This window comes from Hemibagrus wyckioides, linkage group LG04, assembly GCF_019097595.1.
Source record: "Hemibagrus wyckioides isolate EC202008001 linkage group LG04, SWU_Hwy_1.0, whole genome shotgun sequence".
NCBI lineage: Eukaryota > Metazoa > Chordata > Actinopteri > Siluriformes > Bagridae > Hemibagrus > Hemibagrus wyckioides.
In genome coordinates, this window is record NC_080713.1 from 19,922,085 (window position 1) to 19,948,374 (window position 26,290).

A 26,290-nucleotide genomic window follows, 5' to 3' on the forward strand; every position below is an offset into this window, starting at 1 on the left:
TGGACAATTTCATGCTCCCAACTTTGTGGGAACAGTTTGGGGATGACCTCTTCCTGTTCCAACATGACTGCACACCAGTGCACAAAGCAAGGTCCATAAAGACATGGATGAGCGAGTTTGGTGTGGAGGAACTTCACAGAGTCCTGACCTCAACCTGATAGAACATCTTTGGGATGAATTAGAGCGGAGACTGTGAGCCAGACCTTCTCGTCCAACATTATTGCCTGACCTCACAAATGCACTTCTAGAGGAATGGTCAAAAATTCCCATAAACACACTCTTAAACCCTGTGGAAAGCCTTCCCAGAAGAGTTGAAGCTGTTATAAAAGCGCAAAGGAGAGAGCAACTCTATATTAAATTCATGTTCATGTAAAGGCAGATGCCCCAGTTTTGGAACGGCTCAGAATCTCCGCTTGAATTCATCCCAAAGACGTTATATCAGGTTGAGGTCAGGACTTTCTCCACATCAAACTCGCTCATCCATGTCTTTATGGACCTTGCTTTGTGCACTGGTGTGCAGTCATGTTGCAACAGGAAGGGGTCATCCCCAAACTGTTCCCACAAAGTTGGGAGCATGAAATTGTCCAAAATGTCTTGGTATGCTGAAGCATTAAGAGTTCCTTTCAGTGGAACTAAGGGGCCAAGCCCAACATCTGAATTCAGTGATTTGGAGGAGTGTCCCAAAACTTTTGGCAATATAATGTATATAAATGTATAGTTAATATTAATGTTTTATATATTTTTCTGTGTATACCCCTGGCACTTTTGATATGTATTTGTTGTTCAAACATTAAAAAAAGAAAGAGTAAGATGTAACAATATTTTTTGAGAGGGGTTCATCTTATTCTCTGTGGATGGTATAACTTTCTAAAGACATTCTTCTTTAAACCCTTGTCCAAGTGTGCAGTAGGTTATGATACCCATGACCTACTATTGTGTAATTTTTATTTGCGAAACATCTTGTCCTATCCAATGGTGGTGAGAATTTCTGTTCTCTTCAGTGAATCAGATCATTTGACTCAGTTCATAAATAGGAACCGATTCATCCGACTGCATGTAGAACTTTATTAGGATTTTTTTTTTTAAATCCAACCCAGACAATGTTTTCTATATTACGTGAACCTTCTTTTTTGTTTAACATTATGACAACATTTAACATTATAAAATGTCCAGTTGCAGAAATCAACAGTGAATTGTTTAAACAAAACTATTGGATTCTCTGTGGCACAGCCTCCAAACATAAATGGTAAATACCAGGAACAATGATAAAATACACATTTTTCATACATTCATTCATCTTAAAACTCTTTTCCTCTCCTCCACCTCTTCCTTCTCCTCTTCTGCCTACCACCACAACCACCACCACCAACAACAACAACAACAAACAAATGTAATTTATATATTGATTTTCACCCAAGGCTGTGTTACAGTTTTGATACACATACTCAAAATGTGATCCGAAACAAACACAAATCTTCTTTAACTTCTTTCATGTCTTTTATTCATCTTGTTAGACAAGTTTTCTTCATGGGTCTTTATTCATACATTGGGCCTTGTTAAACTTGATCTATATGACTTACAACAAAGATATAGAAAATAATTCAACCTATTCTATTGCTTTATAGGCCAATAAACATTCTGCAAATGCTGCTCTATCAAATAATATTTCTAAGTCACCTAAAAAGAGGAAAAAGGGATATCTGGTAGGCTTAATATTAAGGTGCTTAAAGACCAGTCTCTGTTGGTTTCATCTTCTGACCTTTGACTGAGAAAAGTCAAAAGTGATTGCAAAGTGATTAGGAAAAAAAGATAATCAGATAAGTAAGAGTTTGAGTGGTAGGCATGCATTTAATAATTGAACTCCATGCCCCTAATTCATCCAAAACAACTTACAACTTAAATTATTTGTATGTGGTTAATATTTTATTTAAATATATTAGCTAATAGAACCAGAGCTGGTTCAACTCACAAGTGCCCATTTAACCACATTTCATACATTTGCATATAGCCCAAAGTAAAAGTATAACAGTATAAAGAAATCTATAAGGATGATGCTAAGAATTATTAAATAGTGATACAAAGCTTTTCTTGACAAAGGTTTTCATGCTTTTAGTCTGTAGTTTATTTGTGCCATCTAAAAATATCAAAACCCAAAAGAAAGATGTTTTTGTCCACTCTGACACTCTGAAACTTAGTAATGTAGAAGGCTTTACATATTCATGCACAGTCACACAGAAAACACACATTCACACACTCACTGTCCATTTTGTTATCAAGTGGCAGCAGCACAATGCAAATAATCTTGCAGATCAAGCTTCCAGGAAGCCTACAGTAACTGAAATAATCACTGTTTACAACCATGGTGAGTGGAAATACTTCTAATGCATGAAAAATCTGAGCATGCATGAAAGTCTCTGCATACACAAAACATTAATCCTTGAAGTGGATGGGTTACAGCAGAAGAATGCAACAGGTTCCACTCCTGTCAGCCCAAGAACAAGAATATGAGGCTATCATAGATTCTACTACTACAACTTGAAACTAGACATTTGAAGCTTAGAAAAAAAAACACCTGGCCTTCAGCTGCCCAGTTCCTTTATATACACTATATTGCCAAAGGTTTTGGGACACCCCTCCAAATCATTGAATTCAGGTGATGTTATTCGGGGGTTGGGCTTGGCCCCTTGGTTCCACTGAAAGGAACTCTCAATGCTTCAGCATACCAAGAGATTTTGGACAATTTCATGTTCCCAACTTTGTTGGAACAGTTTGGGGATGACCCCTTCCTGTTCCAACATGACTGCACACTATTGCTCAAAGCAAGGTCCATAAAGACATGGATGAGTGGGTTTGGTTTGGAGGAATGTGACTGGCCTTCACAGAGTCCTGACCTCAACCTGATTGAACACCTTTGGGATGAATTAGAGCGGAGACTGTGAGCCAGACCTTCTCGTCCAACATCAGTGCCTGACCTCACAAATGCGCTTCTTTTAGAGGAATGGTCAAAGATTCCCATAAACACACTCCTAAACATTGTGGAAAACCTCCCCCGTAGAGTTGTAGCTGTTATAGCTACAAAGGGCAGGCCAACTCTATATTAAATTCATGTGCATGTAAAGGCAGATGTTCCAGTTTTGGAGTTCTGTCTTGGTATGCTGTATTGGTATGCTGAAGCATTAAGAGTTAATTTCACTGGAACTAAGGGGCCAAGCCAAACCCCTGAAAAACAACACCTGAATTCAATGATTTGCAAGATACCATGCACACACATTTACATACTCATTTCCATCTAGGGGTAATTTTACGCAACCAATCCACCTACTGCCATGTTTTTGGGAGGTGGGTGGAAACCAGAGAACCCATAGGAAACCCACATGGACACAGATCTACACAATCCATATAGATTTTTTGTAACATAAAACAATAATGAAAATACACTGATCAGGCATAACATTATGACCCCGAGAGGTGACGTGAATAACACTGATTATCTCCTCATCATGGCACCTGTTAGTGGGTGGGATATATTAGGCAGCAAGTGAACATGTTAGAATCAGGAAAAATGGGCAAGCGTAAGGATTTGAGCTTGAGTTTGACAATGGCCAAATTGTGAAGGCTACATGACTGGATCAGAGCATCTCCAAAACTTGTGGGGTGTTCCCGGTCTGCAGTGGTCAGTATCTATCAAAAGGCCCATTTAATAATTTAAATTATTAAAGTCCTCACAGGACTTAAAGGATCTGCTGCAAACATCTTGGTGCCAGATAACAAAGCACACCTTCAGCGATCTAGTGGAGTCCATAACTTGATGGATCAGGACTGTTTTGGCAGCAAAAGGGGGACCAACACAATATTAGGCAGGTGGTCAAAATGTTATGCCTGATCCAGAGGCCAACCCTGCGAGGATCCCGAGGCATCCAGATATACACTATATTGCCAAAAGTATTCGCTCACCCATCCAAATAATCAGAATCAGGTGTTCCATTCACTTCCATGGCCACAGGTGTATAAAATCAAGCACCTAGGCATGCAGACTGTTTTTACAAACATTTGTGAAAGAATGGGTCGCTCTCAGTAGCTCAGTGAATTCCAGCGTGGAACTGTGATAGGATGCCACCTGTGCAACAAATCCAGTCGTGAAATTTCCTCGCTCCTAAATATTCCACAGTCAACTGTCAGCTGTATTATAAGAACGTGGAAGTGTTTGGGAACGACAGCAACTCAGCCACGAAGTGGTAGGCCACGTAAACTGACGGAGCGGGGTCAGCGGATGCTGAGGCGCATAGTGCGAAGAGGTCGCCAACTTTCTGCAGAGTCAATCGCTACAGACCTCCAAACTTCATGTGGTCTTCAGATTAGCTCCAGAACAGTGCGCAGAGAGCTTCATGGAATGGGTTTCCATGGCCGAGCAGCTGCATCCAAGCCATACATCACCAAGTGCAATGCAAAGCGTCGGATGCAGTGGTGTAAAGCACGCCGCCACTGGACTCTAGAGCAGTGGAGACGCGTTCTCTGGAGTGACGAATCGCGCTTCTCCATCTGGCAATCTGATGGACGAGTCTGGGTTTGGCGGTTGCCAGGAGAACGGTACTTGTCTGACTGCATTGTGCCAAGTGTAAAGTTTGGTGGAGGGGGGATTATGGTGTGGGGTTGTTTTTCAGGAGCTGGGCTCGGCCCCTTAGTTCCAGTGAAAGGAACTCTGAATGCTTCAGCATACCAAGACATTTTGGACAATTCCATGCTCCCAACTTTGTGGGAACAGTTTGGAGCTGGCCCCTTCCTCTTCCAACATGACTGTGCACCAGTGCACAAAGCAAGGTCCATAAAGACATGGATGACAGAGTCTGCTGTGGATGAACTTGACTGGGCTGCACAGAGTCCTGACCTCAACCCGATAGAACACCTTTGGGATGAATTAGAGCGGAGACTGAGAGCCAGGCCTTCTCATCCAACATCAGTGTGTGACCTCACAAATGCGCTTCTGGAAGAATGGTCAAAAATTCCCATAAACACACTCCTAAACCTTGTGGACAGCCTTCCCAGAAGAGTTGAAGCTGTTATAACTGCAAAGGGTGGACCGACGTCATATTGAACCCTATGGATTAGGAATGGGATGTCACTTAAGTTCATATGCGAGTCAAGGCAGGTGAGCGAATACTTTTGGCAATATAGTGTACCAGCACCATTTGGACTCTGCTTCATGAAGTTTTCGGCTATTCAAAGCGAAGATGCCAACCCCATGTGGACTTTGAGGACAACCTCCTGATCAATATATGCTGTATCTGCATCAAACACCTCCAACTGACTGTATATGAGTATAGAAAGGACATTATTCATAATCATACTCTCTGGTGTTTATAATACACTCTTCATGTCACCCAAATGAGGATGAGCTTCCCTTTTGAGTCTGGTTCCTCTCAAGATTTCTTCCTCTTACCATCTAAGGGAGTTTTTCCTTGCCTCAGTCACCTCATGCTTTGTCTAACACGAATCCTGAACTATGTTTCTTATGTTCTGTAAAGCTGAACAAATAAAAGTGAACTGAATTGAGCATGAATCAGTGGTGTTTGATTAGTGAACGGTAAGTGTTGATTAATGTAAGAGTCTTGTTTTGAATATGCTTGTGCAATGCTCGTGCAATTTTTTTTTTTTCTTTTATGCGCGTGAAAACCCCGCGTTCCGTTCACTCTGCGAGTGCGGGAGACTGTAAAACGTCACTTCCTGTTTAGTGTGTCCACAGTGGTGGAAAAAAAAGAAAAAGAAAAGAGAGCAAAGTAGAGCGCCACGTCCACGTCACGCAAATGTGAGTGTGTGAGTGTGTACGTGAGAGACAGAGAGACAGAAAGAGTCTCCGTGAACTTAAGGTTATTTCTGGGCCGATTGAACTTTTTTAAAAAAGCTCCACGTTATTGCAAGGCCACAAGGAGAAACGGGCAGAAGTTGAGAGGAGAGGGGGAAAAAAAAGCACAGCTCCTACTGAAGCTCTCTAAAAGTGAGTAGATCATGTCGCTAACGTTTTAGCTAACAGTTCAGAAAAGTTTTTTGGAAGGCTAATTAACTTCGAATACCTATATAAGAGTCATAACACCATTCATTTTCAATTAATTCAATTGTTCAGTGATGATATCTGTATACATTTTGCTGGTTGTTGTTATATTGGGCCAGGTCACAATGCAGAAATAACTAGTGTTGGCTTTTCACAAAAGTGCAGGCTGATGTCCTTAAACATGCTTTTTATTTCTTTTCCACCCCCCCAAAAAAATTAACATTTCTAACATTTTATTATCACTAGCAGTTTGTTTCTAGTCCTTTCTGAAAGACAGGCGTACACTTTACTGTCTAATTAGCATTTTAGCTTCTGTTCATGTAACAAGCTGTACTTTTTATTTGGTTTGTGTTATTCAAAATAAATAAAAAATATCAACATCCGAAGTCATCCTCTTTTTTATTTTCTTGTGAAATCTGAAGGTGAACAAGTCTTTAATATTTAATGTTTCCTGGAGTCATGTCGTGTGATGGAGTAAAGCTCTGAAACAGTGGCACGTTGCTGTAATCATTCATGCCTACGTGTAACTGCCCTCAGTGGACGACTTGTTTTTTCACCTGGCTTTAGGTTCAACACACAGGAAACACTGAAGGCCTTAAACTAAAATATTTCAAGATTTTAAAGATATTTCAAGTAGGGAAAAATCACCCATGAATGATTTGCACACTAATCTTTATAATGTGATCTACCTCGTGATTTTCAACAGTGTCCAAGATTTGTTTTTGTTATGAAATAATCTTTCTTTCTTTCTTTCTTTCTTTCTTTCTTTCTTTCTTTCTTTCTTTCGATTACATTCGATTACATTGGTCAGTTTTTCACTACCAGCTGGTAGTCTTGCCATTAGAAATTAAGCTCTACCTGTGAGTGATGCAGCAGCGCTTTAGTCCTTTAGACTATTTAACTTGGTTCACTCTGCTGAAACAGATCAGGTTTGATCCTGCCATGAACAACATCATGATGTTCATCTCGTATCAAATTATTTAGCCAGGCCTCTGTTTTAGCTCAAAGTAGCTGTGCAATGCATCCTGGTACTTTGACTCCAGCGTTTATTTCTCATTAACATTACAATAAACGGCACTAAAAATAGTGAGCGTGGACAGAAGTTCTCGTTCTTTTGTTTTATAAAACAAACCTGTCTGTTAGGCTTACGCCTTTAACAACATTTTTTAAAAACCTGTATCAAATGCCTGTAACATTGTAAAAGTTCTGGCAGTAACTGTGCCCTGTTAAATATAAATATATATATATATATATATATATATATATATATATATATATATATATATATATATATATATATATATATGTATATATATATATATATATATATATATATATGTATGTATATGTATATATGTATGTATGTGTATATATATATGTATGTATATGTGTGTGTGTGTGTATGTATATGTATATATATGTATATATATATATATATATATATATATATATATATATATATATATATATATATATATATATATATATATATATACACACACATACATACATTATATATATATATATATATATATAATGTATGTATGTATGTGTATGTATGTATATATGTATATGTATGTAGTCTGTAAACATAGGAGTTACACTTGTGTATACAGTAGTGTTTGGATGTAAGTAAATACAGTACTGACTAGTTGTGAACTGGTTGGCCTTGTTTTTTGTTGATATAGGCAGCACCCTAGCTCTTAGTTAGTTCTTTGCACCCTTGGAGTGTATATTAATCACCATTTAAATCTTCTGATTTTTCTTCCACAGAGCCACAATGAGCAAAAGAGATGAGCCACAGCATGATGAGCCTGCATACTTAAAGGATGAACCTCCAGCAGGTACTTAGTTTCAGGCACAATCTAATGAAATCTGACACATATAAAAAGTAGTAACACTGTAAATTCACACGATGGTGCTCTTGTGCCAACATCTAATCCTCTGTCTATCAAATGACCTTATATACTCCCTCTATCTCCCTCTGTGTGTACTCTTGAGGCTTGGAGCATCAAATTCTTATGGTATATATTGTGAAATAATTGTTTTAGGTGTTACAAAGCTATTTTCCAGTCCCTGATTATAGACTAGACTGTCCAAGGCCATGTCAGCCTTTTCCAGACTTTATTCAAATTCTCATGCTAATTAGATGTTATGTTAGATATGCATATTTAATGCTTGGATTTCTTAATAATACGATAAGCTGCTCAGTCACATGATCATCTAAAGGTGCAGTTTGTCTTAAGTAAATTTTTAAAAAACCTGCATATGTACATAATCATATGTACATAATCATATGTACAATGCCATGCCATGAAATGTCACTGGTTTGCTTGTTTTAGGCTTCTGTTTATTTTTCTGGCATGAAAAGTAGCTCTGCTCTGACCAAAGCAGGGCTGTTAAGCTCTGGTTCAGGGGCTAGTTTGGAGGAAAAGGATTAGTGGCATAGGTTTTAGAAATTGCCATGTGCTATATCTGAAGTGATTGGCAGCTCTATATGTGTTTTTGACTATCCTGACATTCTTTGGTAGCGCACCACCTCCTTTCCTCATCTACCATTTATAAAGTGGTGCTTAAAAGATCTGCTGATGCATCTGATTCTGTCAAGCTAAATGAAGAGTTCATTAATGTCAGAGTAAATATTAGTTAACATCAGACAAGGTTATTATGGATGGCCACGAAAATTGTTGAATTAAAATGGTCAAAAGCATCACTTTCGCGCTAACATGGTTTGAGAAGCAGCAGATATATAGTGAAAAAGTTTAGCCACATGAATCATATAATCATAATTTAAAGGTAATTATTGCTGATCATAAATGTTATATTTTTCATTCTACAGATACCAATAAAGACCACCCTCAGGTTCAGCCGGGGATGTTTTCCAGAGTGACGGGAGGTCTCTTCAGTGTCACCAAGGGGGCTGTTGGGGCCACTGTTGGTGGGGTGGCCTGGCTAGGAGGGAAGAGCTTGGACCTCACGAAGACCGCCGTCACCTCTGTTGCTGCTGTTCCCGGCATGGGAGTAGGATTGGTGAAAGGGGGCGTAACGGCAGTGGCCGGCGGAGTAACCGCAGTTGGCTCAGCAGTTGTTAACAAAGTTCCCATTGGAGGAGCCAAGAAGAAGGACAAGTCTGATTGAAATGCCTGCATTGTTGGGAGAGATGCTGTCATCAGTGACTATATTATATGACTCCTCAGTGGGTTGACGGTTGGTTTGATATTCTGCAAAACATTTTGTTGGGACCAGATCTATCTGCTAGATCTGGTGTAAGAATGAGTGACTTCAGTGTACTAGGAGCTTCCATCTGCTTCTCATAAGAGGTTCTGTTTTTGTGTCCTGCGTTGTATGTTTTGGAACATGACAAGGTGAGGTTGTTGTGATCCCAGTAAGGGCAAAATGTTTTAATTTTCGAAGTATTAGTCGTGAAAGTTTGGAGACTTGGGTATTTAGCGAGGGACCACTGTAACATTGTCAAGTTTTGCTATGCCACATTGCAATGAGTTTTGTGTCTTTGACCAGAAACTAGGCAACACGCATATCTTTGTACCAGAGCCGTAGGGAAAATTTAAGATGGGCATCACTTGGGTATCACTCGGTGTACTGCAGGAGAAAATCTGAGACTGATGGGTTGATGATAATGTTTCATCTCTCTGATTTTGTTTGAGATACAGCCTCTGGGGTGCAGATTGACCTGTGCTGTTCTCTTGTACAGCATTGCTCATCAGTCTCTCTCTTTTACATTTGCAGTACTTTACAAAGAAGCCCTGAGCCTCCAGCCACAAACTAATGTGTTTACTATGCACCCAAACATCAGCTTAGGAGTTTTCTTATGAAAATTGAATGCTGGTAGCAAACATTCCTAAACACAACAGTAATATTATTCAGTCTAATAGCGGTTTAGGTTAGATTATAATGTCTGTTAAAGACTGGGCCGTTTTCCTACTCTAGCCTTGCAGTGAAGAATGTAACCTATAAAAAATAGTATGTTCAACTATACATGTTTTATTTATCTTAAAGCCTTTTTCCAGTGGCTTTGAAATTTTGTCTTGTCCATTTCATAAATAGAAGCATTTCCCAGGCCAATACCAATAATACATTACACTTTTATATTTTGAACAGTATTTTCTCTAAGATGTGCTCTAAATCTTTATTTTCTTACAACCAAAGAATGCAAGATGCTCAGTCAATGTAGGTATCTCTGTAATAAGCAATATGTTTTCTTTCTTTCTTTCTTTCTTTCTTTCTTTCTTTCTTTCTTTCTTTCTTTCTTTCTTTCTTTCTTTCTTTCTTTCTTTATTTCTTTCTTTCTTTCATTTTTTTTTTAGATTTTATTCATCTAAGTGTATTCATTTTACACATAAATAAGTAAGTCTGTGCTTGAATATATAATGTGAATTAAATAAAGAAATAGGATTCAACATTGCATTGCTTTTTGTCTCAATTATAAATGGTGGGTAATAGTAGAAGCAACACTTGGAAATATCTTGAATGAATGAATAAATGAACAAATGAAATGTTTTAGCTCCTAAAGAGTCACTCTTTCAAGGTATCAGTTTCAAGGTCATTCCAGGTCTGTCACTTCCTGCACAAACTCATTCCTCATGGCCCTGATACTTTATTGAGTTGAGTTTATGAGAAGCTCATGGCTTTACAGGTTCACTGGGACACTGGGAATATGTGCAGGAATAGTCATAATTAAAAAAAAAAAAAGAGTAATTTTTTACTAATACAAATTGCTATGTCAAGTTAAAGTGGCTTTTCTAAGATTCATTCTAATCAGCCTTAATATTAAAACCTCATGAAAACTTGTGAAGTGAATGAAGTGCATTGATTTTCTTGTTATAATGGTGCAGTGTGATATTCAGGGCAATGTCCTACTATGAAAGCTTAGGTCCTGCCATTCATATAGATGTTATTTTTGATATCTACCTCATACCTAAACATTGTTGCAGACAAAATACATCTCAGCAGTGGTATACATATATGACAGTGGTCTCTTCCGGCAGGATAATACATCCTGCCACAATACATTATTCAGAAACAGTTTGAGGAACATGATGTTGACTTGGCCACCAAATTCCCAAGACTACAATCTGTGGGATGTGCTGGACAAACAAGTCCGATCCATTGAGGCCCCAACTCCCAACTTAAGGACTTAAAGGATCTGCTGCTTACAGCTTGGTGCCAGATACCACAGCATACCTTCACACACATATACAAATTTATTCACACTTAAGGGCAATTTAACAGTGTGTCTACATACCTGCATACTTTTTGGAGGACAGCGGAAACTGAAGATGCTGAAACTGTCCAAAACCACATAACCAAAGCAATGGAAACGCTGAAGCTGTAAGTGGCCAATATTACTTGCTATGCCATCTGCCACCTAGCTACATAATACATAATAATGCTATGTGGTAGTTTAGTGGTTAAGGTGTTGGACTACTGATTGGAAAGTTATGAGTTTGAATCTGGGTCCACCAGGTTACAACTGCTGGGCCCTTAACCCTCAATTGCTCAGTTGTATAAAATGTAAGTTGATCTGGATAAGAAATGTAATTCAGATTTCTTAATGAGCTCTCTCACTACCAGACTTCATGCATCTTTGGCTCCTCAAAAAGCCTCACATCAAGAACATCATACTATGACTTGTAGCAATGAGGCTGTAAGCTTGAGCTGCTAACATTGATTTTTGCCCGAGGGAAGGAGCTACATAGCTAGATAACTACATAGCTTTTGGCTCATTTACAGACATAAAATTTAGACAGCCTTTCAGTAAGTCAGTGATGAAACCTGTCTATAGCTCATCATAAGCTTAAAGCCGTTACACTTCAAAGCTCCTGTTTTAAGTGGCTAGATTATTAAGAGGGTGGGGAGAGCTAGAAAAAATGTCCTGCTGGCAAAAAATATAATAGTTTAATTCTGATAAGTGAAGGGCTCAAATCAGATATTTCCATAACAATATCTGCATCTAAAACATTGTGGATTTTTAAGATCTGCAGTGTTTTTTTTATTTGAAAAAGGAATTGTATTCCTGTTACACTTGTATTGGTTTAAGGACAAAATAACGTCATTTACCACAGTTGAATAACCTTTTGTCATGCTTGAGATTATAAGGACAAACGTTCTTCTGAGTCTAACGTGTTCCTTTGGCTATTCCATGATATTAAAAGTTCTTGATATGCGATGGCAATACAAAAGGCCTCAATACATGAATTGCCTAATACAGGCCCATGTAACATCATACTCATCCTCTTTCCCATTCTCATGTTAAGATGTCATATATTATTGCACGTAAATCCTTGCTTCTTAATAATTATTGCTATTTAAGCTTTTAAGATTTAAGAAAAAATTAAATTTTATAATTTAAGATTTTTATTTGTTATATACACAGTTAAATACGGTATACAAACTTCAGTGAAATAAAAACACAGCCACTCCTCCTGGAATGTGCATATAAATAAACTAAATTTAAGAACTATGTTAAAAAAAAATGAAATGAATGTGTTGGAAAGTGTATGCACATTCATGGTTCAGGTTCAGGTTCAACCTTATAAACCACATCCTTTTATTTACCACAAAATCACTAAAGTTTTAGAAGACAGTTGACAGTTTTTCTCAGAAATATTTTGAAGACATTTTTGTGAAGGACTTAATTGAAGTCTGCTACCTTTCCAGCTAACATGGACTACAATTGTACCACAGCCAGCCACTAGATGGCCTCAATTATGAATTTCTAATGAATTTCTAATTTCTAATTATCCAAATTTAAGTGGAAGACCTTTGTAGAAGAGTATTTTATTATAACAAAGGCTGAATAAGTCAATAAACAGATATGAGTGTGATAGTCAGACGATATACTTTTTGCCATATAGTGTATGATGTGAATTGCCAGATTTGATGAGCTTGAAGAGATTTGTTCTGAATTATGTATTTTTTCCCAAATTGATTCACTCTGTTGATGACTAGGACATAATTAGATAAAATGTACCATATGAAGGGTGTGAAAATAAAATCGTTGGCCTTTTAGTTGCCTGTCACTTACTTACAACAAAACAAGACAAATATCCACTTTTCTTACTCGAAGTCTAAAGGAACTAAAAAGAACCTAAATTTTCTGATTCACACAAAACTTTACCCTTCACAGATACTGTACAGAGGGGTTTCCCAGTCAGAGGTTTGTGACCTCTTGTGGGTTAGTTTTTCCATTGCAGAGACCCAAGGCATGCCTCTAATTCTAAAAAAAAAGGAAATGGTTTAACCATAAAAATTTCAATGTTTCTAAATAACCCAACTCCAGCTAAAATGTGTGGGGTTAACCTGAAGCACAGGTGATGCACAGGTGACGCCTCAGGTTCGATCAGGTGGGAGATTAAATGAGTTTACACTAATTAAATATACCATATGTTGTAACTTATATATACTCATATTTCATTTTCAAGACATGCACTGGGAACTACATGTCCATGGGAGTGAAATGCATACATATGCTCAGAAATGAGCTACTAAGGACAACTTTGGCTATATACAATCTCCCCTGAAAGTATTGGAACAGTAAGACCAATTGTTTTGTTTTTTGCTTTACACATTTGATTGGAAATCATAAGATGCATATGAGATGATGGATTACAATTTGAACTTTCATTGTCTGATAGTATTTACACCAAGCATCTTTTGTTTGAACCCACCCACATTTCAAGTGATCAAAAACCTTGGAACATGTGATTGACAGGTGTTTCTTACTGCCCATGTGTGCCCTCTTAGATTGAATGTGTAAGAACAATTATTAGCTTTCAACTCTTGGCCTGAGCCCTGGTTTTTAAATGTGAGGACTGCATTTGTTGTTAAATAATATAAACCAACAACCAACCAAAGTCATTTTGAAGCTGAGAAAAGACAGAAAATTGAGCAGAAAATTGAGGAGAACCATTGCATAAGCACTGGGTGTAGCCCATGCAACTATTTTGAATGTCCCGAAAAAGAAAGAGTGTACTAACAACTGGCATCAAGCTGATTGGCCAAAGAAAATAACAGCAGTTGGTGACAAACATTGTAAGAAAAAAATCAACACAATAGCCAGTGACATTGCCAATAACCTCCACAGGGCAGGGGTGAAGGTATCACAATCCACCATTAGAAGAAGATTTTGAAAGCAGAAATATAACGGTGAAATGTAGCAAACAAATCACCAGCATTCGACTTCAGAAGGCCAGATTGGAATTTGCATAGAAATACAGAATGAGCAACAAAAGTCCTAGAACCAATATTAACTTCTACCAAAGTGATGGAAAGGCCACAGTGTGGAGGTTTTTAGTCAAGCATTGTGCATGTAGTCTCATGTCACAGATTTTTTTTTTTTTAAATTTCTATCTTTAATTTAATGTAAAATAATGAAAATCTAAAGAAAATCATATTCAAATACTTTTCTCAGCTTCCAAGCTCCATATTATGCTGATCTATGAACCATTTATGAACCAAGTAATTCCATCTTTTTTTGGCTCTTTAATTTAATAGTTTTTTTTTATTTTTAAAAAGGACACTTTTTTTACACACCCATTCACACAATCTTTGTCTTTATGTTGCCTTATCTTGATAATATTTCCTGAATTGGAAATGGGTCAATAGCAGTATAATCATTAAGACTGGCAAATCCTTATCTTGGTTTATGATCACAGTCTTCATGCCCGTCACGTACACTACAACATATACCTGCTTTCCAGCTGTTCATTTCCAGTTAAAAATTGACGAATGCAAAAGCAGCCAAAATAGCAGTAATAGACAAAGTGAGCCCTAACTGTACTGCTATAGAGTCCAGGCCATTTAATGTTGTTTCTATCAAATGTCTTTATCTATAAATCATATCAGCCACACAAATTAATTTTATATTTTCTTGTAATGGAGCGGCAAATAAATTGCAGCTTAGTTTTCTCTAAACAAAGATCTGACAGATGTAACTGGAATTAATATCTAGGTATAATCATAAAATTATTCCCTATTGCTTCACTTCCTTCATTTTCTTTATCTGGTGATTTGCCTGTGTTGGTACTGAAATACCAGACTCTCTGTCTCTCTGTCTAGATGCCACATTTCCATGAAGGTCTATAAAAAAACCTCCATTTCATAAAATATAGAAACAGTTCGAGAATATTTTTGATTGTAATATGGATAATTACTTATTAGAGTCCAGATATTTTTACAATCACATTTTATTAATGAGCACAGTTTTAGCCAAATGGGCATCTATGTTGGGGGACTGAACATTTCATTGTTCTAATTATGGACTCTAATTATGGGCTATAATTTAGTTTCAGAGGAAACATACTGCATAGATTGAAAAGCAACTGCAAACATAGAAAAGACATACTACATATTAAAACATACTACACAGTTGTGACTAATTAACTTCTGATATAGAAATAAGTTAAGAAATCAGTGAGAAAAATTGGATAACATTTATTTTGTGCTTTGACAAAGGCAGTTGGTCTAAATAGGCCACAGACAGATAGGGAGGTAGTTGGGTAGGTTTGTATGTAGGCATGTAGGTAGGTAGAAAATTCAGGTACAGAATTCATCCAGGATAGGACACCAGTTCATTGCAGGCATTATTCACACACACACATTCACCCATTTATTTACATCCAGGAGCAAGTTATAACAGCCAGCATTCACACTCAAGGCAAGTCCACTTAACTCTGTGGCTTCTAGATTTGGTTTTACTAATTGTGAGAACTGCCTTAGTGATAAATGCTCTTACATACATTGATGGCCAGATAATTCCAGAGAGGTTAAATCTTGGCTTTCTATGATCCTACAGAAGAATGTGAACCTACAGAGCCTTCTTGGTATTCCAAGTACGTACTCCACAATACAATTTGTATTGGACTGTCGCTATTTGATCAGCAGTTAAGAATACTGTTCTGTCACATAAGTGATGTGAAGACATGAGAATCACCCCTGTGTAAACAGCGACTGGCCCACTATTAGATGGACAATTCAGCGGTCATGGCTACCCCAGACATTTCCTCACCAGACGACCAGAGGGCAGCCATTTTCCACAATCTTGATCATGAACATCACTACCCTTTGCGCCTGCTCATTAGTCACCTTCACTTCATATGTTGCAACCATTTGATACCATATATTTGCAGTTTTGCTAACCATAATTTTGTTCTGAGTGTTTATTTACCATGTTTTGTGTTCCCTCTTACAACAGTAATGTGTCAAAGTTACGAGGAGCCCAGACTTAACCTTCACAAATAGTTTACAGAAACCTATATAAAACAAGACTCACTGCATGCCAGTTTACATTATTATCACTGTGTTTAGCAGAACAGCCATAGTAGCTGTGAAGTTAAATATGCAGCAAATATAGAGATTTGTTCTTTTACTTATTATATATTAGACATTATATGTCTAATTTAATGCATTGATTATTACAGGAAAAGATGGGAAATTAAAGGGTAATTTGTACATTCATTAAGGAGTCCATATATGTAACAGTAAATCCTTCACCAATGGGTTTAAATCACATTTAAAGACTGGTTATTGAGGCTTAATCACTATGCACTTTTAACATGACAGTTGGAAAAAATGACCTTTGCCTTCACATTTTTCTTCACTAACTAATTAAAAGTTTTTGGTTCCACTAAACTATTGCTTATGTTCTTCAGCTCCACCTGAGACTGTACTATTTTGTAGCCCAATAAGTCCAAAGTATTCTTACACAGTTTCTGCATTGTCTCAACAATGTCAAAGTTCAGACTGAGTCTCCAGTTCTCTATTGCTGTTTTGGAGTCTCTCTTGGTGGAGTACTTTGCCTTAGTGGTGGAAGTGTCGTTGGTGTTTTGAGATATCCAATTAAGAACTTTATCACCTATATACACATCTAGGAATCTGTAGATCTCCTTGGCTTTGGCTTCAGGATTGAGTGCTAGATCCTCATAGCGCACTAGTAAATACCGTCCATGCAGCCAGGCTGGCTTCTTCGGACCAGTATTCACAGAGTCCTCCATGTCTTGGCATATTTTCGTGATCTCTGTTAAGTCCATAGAAGGTGGCTGCTTGCCTGTTGCATTCCAGATCTTCCAGGCAGAGAACTCAGCAGGGAATGTAGTTATGCGTGATGCCATGATTGCTCTGGGGTCTCTAACCAGGTGAACAATCCTCAGGTCCAATCTTGGGTCTTCAGTTAGAAGCCGAAGGTGACTGATCAGAGGGATCCGCACTGTCTTGATGGACACATGGCTTCTTGACTGGCAAGCCATGGAAGCTAAGGTGAGGTTTAAGATTCGACAATATTTTTGACACCAGCCCTCATCTGGCTGTGCTTTCATAATCTCCTTTTTACTATTTTGGCAGACGGGTGGTGTGCAGAGAGCCTGACTGGAGCTCTGACGGAAAAGAGAAACTGTCAGGTGATTTTTAGGCTCTGGGTGGATGTAGCCCTCCAGGAAATGAAGATCACAGGTATACAGGTTGAAAAGGAGGTCCCTGTTGACCACTTGCACAACTCTATTAAAGGGCTTACCAAGATGATTTTTGTAGTTGTAGAGGGTTTGCTGGACATGGTAAAGCGGCTCAAACATATAAAAGATATCTGGGTGTTGGTTAAACAGCTGACCAGCAAAGGAGGAGCCACTGCGGGTTTGGGTAAAAAGAAGGATGTGCTTTCGGGCAGGGACAATGGTAATGTTACTGGATACAGAGTTGTTGTTGTAGAAGGATTTCAAGCTGTGATCTGAGAATAAAATGAACAGACATTTAGATTTTATGAGCTAATGGGCAAACAGAGCTTAACAACAAAATACCAAGTTCCTCTAGTTATTCTTATCAAACACCTCACATCTAAAGTTTGAGTACATAAAACATAATACATACTACTCTGAGAGTAGACTACTGTATATAATTTATGAGCTAATTGTAAAATCAATTACAGATATTTCATCTTTGTGCAAAACAGCCAGTATGTTTGCTTCCTCACACATCGAGGGTCCATGGGCTCGATCCTAAGCTCAGAGCAGTTGTAGCTCAGTGTTTAAGGTATCTGATACTGAAAAGAAAACTGTAAGTTCAAAACCCAGCAATGCCTACACTGACAAAGAGTGAAATGTTCATTTCACATAAATTCAGATGGCCTTTTTCCTGGAATAGACTCTGGATCTAATGAAACCCTGATCAGGACAAAGGTGCTTATTGAAGATGAATGAATAAGTCACTGACTATACTTCCCATTACTGATAAAAAAAAACAGCTGCATTTTCATGAACACTGGTCTGTACATGATGCAACTGGCATGCAAATTCCCATACAGCAGTGGTCTCTGATGCAAGGGTCTATTCATATCATAACCTGCATGTGAAACATAGAACATAACTATAACATAACTATAGCTCTGAAAGTGCCATGACTTACCTTTCCCAGAGCCTTGCTGCCATAGACTGGAGAAGTGATATGGTCCAGGGACACAATCGTGGATGGAGCGGATGGCTGTGTACTGCACTGCCAGACAAATACATACCAGCAGGAACACTAATTTCCATGAGCACTTCATGGTCTTCTGCTGTCTTTCAATTTTCTACTCTGCCAGTGAGGACACATAGAGGACACTTTACTGCAATGCCTAATTTGTGTAACCTTTACAGTCTCCTGTTTCTGCTCACTCCTAAACCATTTTTAAAATATTAATCTGCACTATAATAATTGAATTCTTTGTAAATCTGCCCTGGCTTCAATCATTTATTTATTTATTGTAACCCCAGACAAATGTGATTAAATGCTGACCAGTTACCAATTAAATATCTGGAAGGTGGTGAGAAGGAGGAGCTAGAGATTTTTCTTTTGTGAGCACATGAAGAAGCTGATCACATGAAAAAGCTCTCAAAAAGTAAAACTAATGTTAGAACCATAGAACTGTTTAAATATAACTGTTTGGCATAAAAGCCATGCTTATTTTAGTTGTTTAGTTTAGTTCCAACACTTCCATGTTCAACTCTATTTCCCCGCAGCTGAAGAATGAATACTGAAGAATAAAATACTGATTTATTTCTGAAGTCACCATGCTATGCTTACAGGTGCAGGTCCTGTCTTGGGAGGACATGTGTTACTGTATAACCCATGGATTAAATAGGGAAAATAAATATTGCTAGTAGAGAAATTTGAAAACACAAGAATATATAGACTGAATTTACCAACAAAGACTTAATGGACCACACAGAGGTAGTATCAAATTATTATATTCTACTGATTTTTGTATTTGCCCTTGTTTATGCTGTTTGCCAATCATCTGATGTGTTTGTCTATTTGACTAAGCTTTTGAAAGTTCCTTTGGATTTGTCTGCTACATTCAATAAACCTGCAAATTCATCCATGCCGAACTGGATTTGTGGCAGTTGCTGATGAAATATTTGCTTACTGTAGATATTCCTGTCAGACTTCTCAGTCCCGTCATTCTTCACTGAGCTATCTCATCAAGGTGTTTCAGCCTGCAAAGCCTCTGCATACAGGATGTTTTTTTTTGGACCAATTAGTGTAAACTCAATTGGAAAAACCCAGGAAAGCAGCAGTTAATGAAATGCTCAAACCAGCCCATCTGTCACCAACATTTACCTCAAAATTCATTGAATATATTAATTAATCTTATTTATATGGATTAATCCATATTTATATGGAGAATATATAGCATCAAGATATCAGACACCATGGATATCAAAATCTTGTTTTAATATCAACATTCACTCAAATTAATAATCTAGTTTAGACTGACCAGCTACCATCTTCTAAAACACAGAATGGTCAAGCTGGTAGACTATTTGTGCATGCTGCTAAATGCTGGTAGAAAGGAAACAGTTACATCATATTCACATCATATGCTGTATTTAAGAAAATAACACAACAGTAAGGCAACTAGAAAATCTCAAACATGTATTGCTCAATTTAGCCAAGTAATCAAAAAAAAACTTACCAGCTAGAGAAGTCAGTCTATCAGTTTGGCTAGTTTAGACCATGTTTTATCCAGTCAGTTGTGCTGTGCTTTTTTAAAAGATATAGAACTCCCAAACTTTTGACTTTCAGCCCTTCTTTTACCATCAAGACCACACCCAGACAGCACCAAGGTAGATATCCTTAAACAAACAACAAGCGAAAAACATATACATATATATACATAGAGCACCTTCTAGTCATCATATTTACAGAACACAAAGAAGAACTTAAATATGATATTCTTCACTTTTGCTTAGCATACAACATTCAAAGTTGACAGCTTCAGCTAATAGCTTAACTAAAATCATTCTGATAAGAATGTTTTCCCACATGACCAGCATTTTCCAGCATTGTTCAGTTTGACAAGGACCAGAAATGGTTTTGTAGCACTTAGTGGCTGTCGTCAACAGTAGTTTGTCTATACTTATAGTACTTGCTATATTTATATCAAGAAAACACGTTCTCTGGTACTGGTACATCGCATCCAACAGCCTGTCTCAACTCCTTCAGAAGCAACTCCAACCACAGCCCCATCTCGGGAGCCACACCTACCTCACCCTGAGCACTTCTCCGGAGAGCTGGGACTGTGTCGTCCCTTCCTGATGCAGTGTGCCATCATATTTAAGTTGCAGCCCTCCTCCTTTCCGTGAGAGCGATCCAAGGTGGCTTATGTTATCTTGCTCCAAACTGGAAAGGGCAAAAGGTGGGCAACCTCTGAGTGGGAACGTCAGTTAGCCCTCTGCACTTTGATGCTTTTGTCAGTGAGCTTTGGAAGATTTTTGATACCACCATTCCTCAACAGGACGCCGCACGGTCACTCTTCGAGGCCTCTCAGGGCAGCCACTCCATAGCTGAATATGCTGTGGAATTTTGGAAGACCACCGCTGATAGTGGATGGGGCGTCACTGCCTTGTATGACACCTTTTACCAAGGATTGGCAGCCGAGGTCAAGGATAAGCTCGCCCCTCGTGAATTCACTCCCAAACTGGATGACCTGATCGCAATGGCCACCTGAACTGACAGAGAACACCCGATAGACTCCATGCTCTCCACCAAGTTTCTCATCGCCTGTAACCACTCCTGGAGGCTCATGTCCTGTTCAGCCCATGGAAATTGGCCGGTGACCTTTCACCCACAGAGGAGAGACAGCGTTCCCAGTGACTCTTCCTCTACTGTGGGGAGGCTGGGCACATGGCTGCTTCATGCCCAGCAAAAGGCAGAGCTTGTCATTGAAGGAAGGGCCAGCAGTGAGCCCACAGTCTCCAGCCCCCTCCAAACCACTTCTCAAGGTTCACATGTCCATTAACCATCAGGGCCATCTTCTGGCTGCTTTCATTGACTTGGTGGAATATTCAGAGTATGTGGACATAGAATTGGTGAACCAGCTGAGTATTGAGACCCTTTGGACCCGTTCCCTTGCCAACTGCTCTTTAGGTACGGCGTACCCAACCTTTGCAGAACACCACCATGAGTGGATGACGTTTCTGATAATTCCTTTGCCTCAAGTGCCTGTCATGCTCGGACTCCCATGGCTCCAGAAACACAATCCCCATCTGGACTGGACTAGCAGCCGAGTCCTGGAGTGGGGAACCCCGCTCACACCCGCTACCTAGTCTCTGAACCCCATATTCTGCACCCAATCGCTGATAAACCCCCACCAGATCTTAGCTCCCTGCTATTTGTCTATCACAACCTGGGAATTGTCTTCAGCAAGACAGAGCCTCCTCCCTTCCTCCTCATTGGCCCTATGACTGCGCCATTAATCTCCTGCTGGGAGCTACTACCCCCCATAGATGCCTCTATTATCTGACCAGACCTGAGAGGGAGGCCATAACGCAGTACATTCAGGATTTTCTCAAGGCTTGCATCATCCATCCCTCTTGGTCTCTGGCCGGAGCTGGGTTTTTCTTTGTGGGGAAGAAGGATGGGTCCTTTCGCCCATGTACTGATTACAGAGGACTTAATGCTGTCAAGAACCGGTATCCCCTGCCTCTGCCTTTGAACTCCTTCAGTAGCCCAGCAGGACATTATAAATATCTGGTCATGCTGTTTGGTTTATCCACCACACCAGCAGTTTTTCAGGCCCTTGTGAACAACGTTCTATGGGACATGCTTAACAAGTTTGCCTTTGTATATCTGAACAATATTTTCATCTTCTCTCGCTCCCTGAAGACATTCTTCAGTGCCTGCTCCAGAACCATCTGTATGTGAAAGCCAAGAAGTGTGAATTCCACATCTCCAGCACCTTTTTGGGCTTCAGACTCTTGGCTAATAACATACAGATGGATTATGACCAGATAAAGGCATTGAGAGACTGGTCACACCCCAAAAACAGGAAGCAGACTCTCCCCTTCACGTTGGCCCCAATCCTAACCCTCCCAGACCCAGCCTATAAATTTATAGTGGAAGTGGCCGCATCCGATCTCAGCATTGGGGCCATCCTGTCTCAACGGTCCACCAAAGACAGCCTGCATCTTTTTTTCACTGTGCCTCAGTCCGGCCAAACAGAATTACCCTATTGGTGAATGGGAAATCTTGGTCATCAACTTGACCCAAGAGGAGTAGCAGCACTGGTTGGAGAGTGTGGAGCAACCCTTGCTAGTTTAACCAGACCACCAGACTGGACCACCAGAACCTTAAATACCTTTGTTCAGCCAAGCATCTGAATCCCTGGCAATTTTGTTTTAATATCACCCTCTCTTTTTCGCTCTGGTTCCAAGAACAGTAAACCTGACATGCTTTCATGACAGTATGTTCCAGAAGGGGTAGAACTGCCCCAGAAAACATCCTCCCTGCATCAGTTACAGTCCGTGTGCTCTACCTGGGAATCGAGAAAGAGGTGCAACAAGCCATCTCCAGACTGCCGGTTCCGGATGGCTGACCCGCTCAAAAACTCTGTCCCCAATGACCTACGATCCTCTAATGGAGTCATTGCTCCCACCTGTTCTGCTAACCTGGCAGATCATGCAGTCTGTCCACCCTCCAACAGCACTTTTGGTGGCCCTCCATAAGAAAAGACACCAAGGAATGTGTGGCAGCATGTTCTACCTGTGCCCGGCAGAAGTCCACCAGGACCCCTCTGGCTGGGCTCCTGCACCCTCTTCCTGTTCCCTGATGATCCTAGTCCCACATGACCAGTGACTTTGTCACTGGTCTGCCTCCATCGGCCAGACACCACCATCCTCACAGTTATAGACCGGTTCTCCAAGATGGTCAATTTCATCCCCCTGGCCAAGTTACTGTCCACCTAGGAGACCACCCAGGTCCTTCTCCAACATGTGTTCTGCCTTTATGATTTGCCACGGGATGTGGTGTCAGATCGAGGCCCACAATTCACCTTGAATTTCTGAAGAGGGAGTTCTGCCAACTTTTGTGGCATCTGTCAGCCTCTCGTCTGTGTTCCATCCCCAAACTAATGGCCAGACCAAGCGGTTAAATCAAGAACTGGAAACAGGACTTTGAATGCTCTGCTCTGAAAATCCCTCGTCCAGGTCAGCCAACCTCATATGGAATACACCCACAACTCTCTGCCGTCCGCCGCCACAGGTATCTCCCCCTTTCAAGCTGCATACAGTTATCAGACACCTCTTTTCTCCCCCCAGGAGTTGGAGGCTTTGGTTCCACCCAGCCTTGCACTGGTGAAGCAATGCCATTGGAACTGGTCTAGAACCCGCTCTGTGCTTCTCTAATCTTCCAAGAGTTATGCCCGGTGGGCCAAACGGAGACTATACTCCACCCTATCATGGCGGTCAATGAATATGGCTATCCACACGGGACCTCATCAGACCGTTCCACATATCCAAGATTCTCAGCCTGGTGTCTATCCGACTTAAGCTTCCCAGAGTGCTATGCATTGCACCTGACCTTCCATGTCTCTCAACCTAAGCCTGTTTAAGCCTGTTCCCTCATGCTCTTGCCAGACCTCCTCCACCCACCCAGGATATTGATGTCACTTCCATCTTGGTGTTTCACTTCTGGGGCATCAGCCATTTTATGTGGGCCTGCACTATTTAAGCATGTCACCAATGCATTGTTCTTTGCTTTGTTCTGGTTTTGACTCTGCCTGTTCCTGACGCTGACTCTTCTCCATTCTTGCCTGTCTGGTTTGTCTCTGCCTTTCCTCTGTTGCTGCTTCTGCCTGCCTTGTATTGCCCTGTTCGCTGGATTTTGGATTATTGGACTGTGTTTTGTTGCCGATTCTGCCTGCCCTGTATTGCCCTGTTTGTTGGAGTTTGGATTTTTGGACTGTGCACTGTTGCTGATTCTGCCTGCCCTGTATTGCCCTGTTTGTTGGAGTTTGGATTTTTGGACTGTGCACTGTTGCTGATTCTGCCTGCCCTATATTGCCCTGTTTGCTAGATTTTGGATTTTTGGACTGTGGTTTGTGGCTTATTCTGCCTGCCCTGTTGTACCCTGTTTGCTGGATTTGGAATTATTGGACTGTATTCTTTTGCTGATTTTGCTTACCCTGCTTACCCTGGTTGTTGGCTGTTTGAATTATTTGTATCTGAGAACGCTGCCATTTCCTGTATACAAATTTATTCTTATTAAAGAGTCTATTATTTTGAACTCATTCCTGCATACTGCATTTGGGTCCTTACATCCGCATCTGTGACAATAAACACATGGGTAGTAGCATGACAGATGTCAGAGCAGTAAGCATGTCAAATATTGCATGGCCCAGAATGCATACATGAATGCTGAAAAAATGTTTTGTACTACATTTAAGACTAGTTAACAAAAAAGTGAACTTTAGCAGTCAGATAACACTATTTACATTGACACTATTTACATTGTCTATGAATGGGATTTAATTATGTATTACAAAATTACAAAAAATCCTCACATTAGATATTAAACACCAGAAAGCATGCTTCCCCCTCATTTATAAGCCTACACCTTAGAGTATATTTTTCAATATTCTAACACAGTATATAAATCCCCACTATAGTTTCTTCAAACAAAAGTAGAGACACTACTATTTAAGGACTAAATGTATATATTCCAAAGTATATTATTGACTTATGATTTGTTTGTACCTGTAATTGTTTTTCAGTGCTGATATTGACAGAGGACATAAGACATAAGTCATATATATTTTAAATTGGACTGTTGCACTGTAAATACAGCAGTCATTTATCAATATCCACAAATATGAGAAACAAATTTCTGTCACTATTTAAATTGAAGCAATTTTGTGACATCAGTCCTGATTTTCCTTCAGTCCTTCCCCTTCTATGCCACTGAATTATGTTGATCTAACATGAGGTTCATCAGGTTTTATAGAAACTTGTAACATTCAAACCAGTTCAAGTGCATGCTTTTATTAAAGCAATAGTAGAACAATAAAAATATTAAGAAATTCTGAAGCTTCTGTAATATTTGTAAAAAGGTTTGAATATTCACTAAAGTTACTGCTGATAATATAATTTCTAATCATTTTTTCAAATTAAATTAGAAAACTAGGCATCAATTGAAGCATAGCACTAGTAATGCACTACCTGTCTCTAAATCCACTTTATGCATCATGTACACACACACACACTTTACATAAAATGATCTTCTTATTATAATCTTATTTATTCAAATATTCAAATATTATTATAATCGAATATTTAAATAATTTGTCTATTAATATTGTTTCTCCTCCTTTAATTGTCTCCTTTTAAACAAAATGTCTAAATATATACATTATCTTTTGTTACTTACTTCTTCGCAGATTTCTTTGCCTGCTAGTTCAGTCCTTCAAGGTTCTCCTGCTATTGTACTGTCATTTTTGCCTCAAGTATCGCTTGCTTTGCTACTGTATTTGACATGTTTGAAATGAGGGCTTGACTACAAATAATTAAAAGTCACACCCACTCAAGGATCTTGGGCTATAAACCCAACTTGCCAGAGAGATTTGCAATGGTAAATACTGATCTATAATTATGTCAGTAAATATCATTCTGAAGAAATGTATTGTAGAAATAAATGTATAATTGCAGTACTATAATAAATGAAAAGTATCATAATTTGTATTTTATAAAAAGAAATTATTTTAATAAATAATAAAGCAAATATAGCATATAATATAGCATAATATAGCAAATAATATTTTTAATAAATATATTTTAAATATGGTTTTATATTTTTACTTATATTATTATGTCAAGAATATGTGTAAGAAATAGATCCATTTGACACTTTAGGGGCTTTTGGATGTCAGTGAGCCCTACTATAAGAAAACATAGTAACTGCCTGCTGCTCACAAAACCAGAGGTG

At 39.0% G+C, this 26,290-nt stretch overlaps 2 protein-coding genes across 3 annotated transcripts; one reads left to right on the forward strand and one right to left on the reverse strand.

Moving 5' to 3' along the window:
- The first annotated feature begins 5,742 nt into the window (after nt 1–5,742).
- Nucleotides 5,743–10,464, forward strand: tmem263 (transmembrane protein 263). The gene is made up of 3 exons (XM_058388511.1): nt 5,743–5,992; nt 7,820–7,890; nt 8,886–10,464. Exons 2-3 carry the CDS (start codon nt 7,827–7,829, stop codon nt 9,182–9,184), a joined length of 363 nt encoding a protein of 120 aa, XP_058244494.1. The 5' UTR covers nt 5,743–5,992; nt 7,820–7,826; the 3' UTR covers nt 9,185–10,464.
- Nucleotides 10,465–15,517: 5,053 nt separating this feature from the next.
- On the reverse strand, nt 15,518–25,827 carry LOC131351731 (carbohydrate sulfotransferase 1-like). Of its 2 annotated transcripts, XM_058387241.1 has the most exons (5): nt 25,736–25,827; nt 20,007–20,166; nt 19,458–19,538; nt 18,458–18,625; nt 15,518–17,783 (listed from the first exon to the last, which is right to left on the reverse strand). In XM_058387241.1, the coding sequence occupies exons 4-5, from the start codon at nt 18,594–18,596 to the stop codon at nt 16,669–16,671; spliced, it is 1,254 nt and encodes a 417-aa protein (XP_058243224.1). In that variant the 5' UTR covers nt 18,597–18,625; nt 19,458–19,538; nt 20,007–20,166; nt 25,736–25,827; the 3' UTR covers nt 15,518–16,668. The 2 variants fall into 2 exon arrangements, with proteins under 2 accessions (XP_058243224.1, XP_058243225.1); XM_058387242.1 differs by lacking the exon at nt 19,458–19,538.
- Nucleotides 25,828–26,290: the final 463 nt, after the last annotated feature.